General features: G+C 38.2%; 1 protein-coding gene across 1 annotated transcript in view; it reads right to left on the reverse strand.

Moving 5' to 3' along the window:
* The window catches only part of TPCN2 (two pore segment channel 2), a 45,100-nt gene that overhangs the window by 18,589 nt on the left and 22,403 nt on the right, over positions 1 to 4,108 (reverse strand). Inside the window, exons 14-17 of the mRNA XM_025200297.1 lie at positions 2,903 to 3,022; positions 2,624 to 2,683; positions 2,407 to 2,535; positions 1,308 to 1,357 (exon numbers count right to left, since the gene is read on the reverse strand). Of these exons, the coding sequence (XP_025056082.1) occupies positions 1,308 to 1,357; positions 2,407 to 2,535; positions 2,624 to 2,683; positions 2,903 to 3,022 (359 nt within the window). The remainder of the gene's footprint in view (positions 1 to 1,307; positions 1,358 to 2,406; positions 2,536 to 2,623; positions 2,684 to 2,902; positions 3,023 to 4,108) is intronic.

Genomic DNA, 4,108 nt, shown 5'->3' on the forward strand with positions numbered 1-4,108 from the left:
TAACCCAAGGAAGTATTATGGAATAGCTTCAATTCATATAAAGGGGTGAGATGCAAACCCACTCCTTGATTATTCCCCACTCCCCCGCATGCTTTTTTAAAGGAAAGGTAATTACAAAAAAAGGACAGATATTCTCCTCTACTTCAACTTATAGCTACAGCACAAAAGAAAACACATACTTCAAATCTACAGTGAAAAACATGATCAGACACTATACAGTTAGCTTTACTGTAGTCTGTTCTGAAACAGCATAGGATTAGCACCAGTTTACCTTGTGATACAATACATTGAGCTTCAGTTATTTTTTGGAAGTGGACCAAAGAGGAAGCAGCTGCTCTGCTCTGTCACTAGTGTAATTTAGATTTCACGTGACACATAGACACCTGTCTCTCAAACCAACACAATACCTCTTCAGAATTCTGCCATAGGACCTAACTAAACAGTTCTTTCAATTCCCTGCATTGCCTGACCCCTAGTGACTGCAAAAGTGAATTACTGTAGTGTTCTTAGGCAGACAAGGCTCTTGGGGTAAATGTGATATCTTTTATTAGACCAAATAAATAGTTGGAAAAATTGTTCTTTGCAAGTTTTTGGGCAGAAATGCCCTTCTTCAGTCATAGGGAGAATCCGCTGGAGACTCTCCCTATGCCTGAAGAAGGGTGTTTGTGCCCAAAAGCTTGCAAAGAACAATTTTTCCAACTATTTAGTTGGTTTAATAAAAGATATCACATTTACCCAAAGAACCTTGTCTGCCTATGTGCTTCAACCAACCTGGCTATAACACCCAACCCTGTAGAGTTCTTAGTAGCTTTGGCAAGTTAGGGCAGACAGCTAAGGTGTCAAATGCCCAATGCAGTGGTTCAATATTTTTAGACTTCTGAGGGATGCCTCAAAAATGCCAGGTAAGTTTTCACTTTTTATACCTACAGAAAAATAATACAGCATATTTCTGTTGCCAAGAACTCAGAAAGCCTACATACAGGTCAGCATGTTTTTGACACTATGGATTCCTATGTGAAATCGCTCGATTAATCTTGTGAACTCTGTCCGCACACTTAACAGCATTAACGTTGTGTGGCACCCTTGAAAGTCTCTCAAGTGACATACCCCAGGGTACAACAGCACCCTGGCTGAGAATCACTGGCCTAATGTCTATCCTACCTTAAAAATACAAACAGATGAAGCTAGTTATACCCAGAGGTTGGGCCATTACCTTATTACCATGGAAATTTTCTATGGAATTCAAGTTCTACTTTGCATATTTACACCAGTTTTGGAGTACTTGTAACTACTCGAAGAACACATACCATCCAGGATGAGGAAATCCATATACAGCAAAAGTCGAGATCTCCAAAACCTTCAGTTGCAAAAGAAAAGAAACATAACTGTACTTTATTTTAATATCAATAATTTGTCTTCAAGCTCCTTGCAAAAGGTCACTGTTGAGAGTTCTAAGCCACTAATTTGGCTCGCTACAAAACCATATAATTGTCATTTCTCCGCTATCAGACCTCAGAGTTAATCCTGTCTCACCACTCAAAACCAGCAGTGAGAGTTTCACCTTTTTTATACAGAGTGAAGCTAAGCTAAGCTGCATGCAGAATTTTGTTTGTGTAGGACTTAGTAGCACGCTACATACCAGCTTCAGGACTGTAACACATTTAAAAAAATCCCTAAATTGATGGCATGTGAAGGACAGAAATAGCAAGTTTTACAAAGTGTACGGATTTTGCAACTGAACTTTGAGGGTACCATTAAACTACTTTTCGAACATAAACAGAAGGCCCTTACTGTTACTGTAGTAAAAGATCCTTCAGGGCTCTCAGAGCTTTTCAGAGTATTTAAGGGAACTAGGGACCCAAACTATATGGTACTTAAAAATGGTATTTGAGCCCCTTAAAAACAAACAAAAAAACCCCAGAAAACAAAAACAATCCCACTACCGCATAATTATTTTTGTTCAATAAAGTCTCAGATTCAACACTATCATGTCTGGGCAAAAACTGACATTACCTTCAATTCCAAAACGGTCTCCCTCCAAAACGAGAGGAAGAAATGCATCCACCTCAGAGCTGGATATTCTGGACTATCACTTGAGTATTAGTATATTAGCAAACTGTTCTAGCTATTGAGGACCCAGAATATTGCTCAAGTTAAGTTTACATGCCAATCAGTAACAACAACAACAAGCACTTCCACAGAGCTCCTATTTATGGTTCAGCCTTGGTTTAAAATACATATATGAAGAAAAAAAAAGTTTCAATTTGTAGGTTAGTTTTTCCATACATCCACAGATTATATAAAGATGTCATGCCTTTTGTTTAACTAGATGACATTAACCATAGATCCAGAACACCCTAAAAATTCACATCCAAGAATGGAGTGGAAATTTCCCCATAGACTTACCAGCAGAATGCCAGTCAAAAGGCCATCAAATCTATTGCTTGGATATGATAAATATCTTCTTAATCCCATTGCCATGATTTTTAGTAGCATCTCCAGCAGATAATACAGGATGAAAAAAAAGTTTATAGCCTTGAAAGGGTAAAGAATGAAAAAAGTGTCATTACAATCAAGCTTTGAAGAGCAAAGACAACCTTATAGAAACACTGATGCAGCTTACCCCCAAGAAGAAGTCATCTCGTTCAGAAGGCTGCTTATCTGCATCTATTACCAAGACCACCTGGAAAAAATAGCAACTTCTAATGAATCAGCAGCTGAACACTGTACCCTTATCAAATCAAGGCTGTTTTTCCCCTCGCACAATGCAAAAGAAACAAGAAAGGGTTTTAAGTACCAAAACAGAATGATGTTGTGCACACTCCCTTCTCAAAAACTGAGTTATTACTTAGCTTTAAATATTGCTTGTGAAATATAAGAGAAAAAGAAAATCCATACTTACACAGATAGAAATAATATTTGCAAGGGCTACAACATTCCCGGTATAGCTGAAGTAGGGATGGCCAAAAGCAAATTGCATTTTCTGCAGGAAGGGAGACTGATACTCTGGTTTAGCAGGATGCTGAGAAGAAGAAAAAAAAAGCACAAACGATTTAAATGTAGTCTAAATCTTTTGTTAATGTAGTAAGGAAGAAGGCCCAATTTAAGCATAAGGGATGAACTTAATGTGAACATTAGCAGGCAGTAGAATTCCAATGAACTAAAATTTCAGGTTTCAGTTATATGGCTGACCAAGCCAGTAATTTTCTTCCTACAACCTGGTCTACATCCAAAGTTGTGTTAAAGATGCAATTTTAAACCAATGTAGTTAAATTGGTACAAAAAAGCTGGGTAGGTAATTATTTCAGTGTAGCTAAAATTGCAGAGCAATTGGTTTAACTTAAACCAAATAAAGAGGGGCCATACAAAGATCTGCACCAGTTTGAATAAATCAGGTTTTATAATCAGTTGAAGTTAAACCAAAATCAACTTTTATGTTTAAGATGGGGCTAATCAGGACATTTTGGATGAAAGGTTTTTTGGTAGAAAAATGCTGACTTGTCAAAATAAAGATGTTGCATGGAAGCATACTGGTTTCAACAAGACAGAGTTTTTGGGGCCTGGATGAATTTCTGGTCATAACCACAGACACATATTCCTGAAAAAGACCCTCATAACTGGGGCACTCAGCTGGCATGGGACAGGATGACAGACTAGCCAGATTAACCTAGGCCATATAACAATATTACATACTATCCCACATCAAAATGAAACAGACGTCAAATTTTGAGAAGTCTCATGGGATGGGAAAAACATTTTAGCTACTCACAGCTGTGGGGGCAGGAGGGAAGGGGAAAAAGGGGGTGGGGGGAACCAAAAAAAAAAAAAAAAAAAAAAAAAAAAAACCACTCACAATGCTTTATTATTTTAAGCTCAGTGTATTCTGCACCAAGTGCAGCACATGCCCAGAAGAGGAACCACATCAGTGTGACCTGGCTCACCCAGCATCTGTATAGATTGCGTGCTTCAGCAGCTCTTTCTGGCACTTTTATCTGATATCTGAAGCTGAATAGGTGACTAGATTGAATCAGCTATTAGATAAAAGTGCTAAAAAGCCCCGCTGAAGCGTGCAATCTATAAAGGACGCTGAACAAGCCAGGTCAAACTG

The sequence above is a fragment of the Alligator sinensis genome, unplaced genomic scaffold (assembly GCF_000455745.1).
Source record: "Alligator sinensis unplaced genomic scaffold, ASM45574v1 scaffold442_1, whole genome shotgun sequence".
Lineage (NCBI taxonomy): Eukaryota > Metazoa > Chordata > Crocodylia > Alligatoridae > Alligator > Alligator sinensis.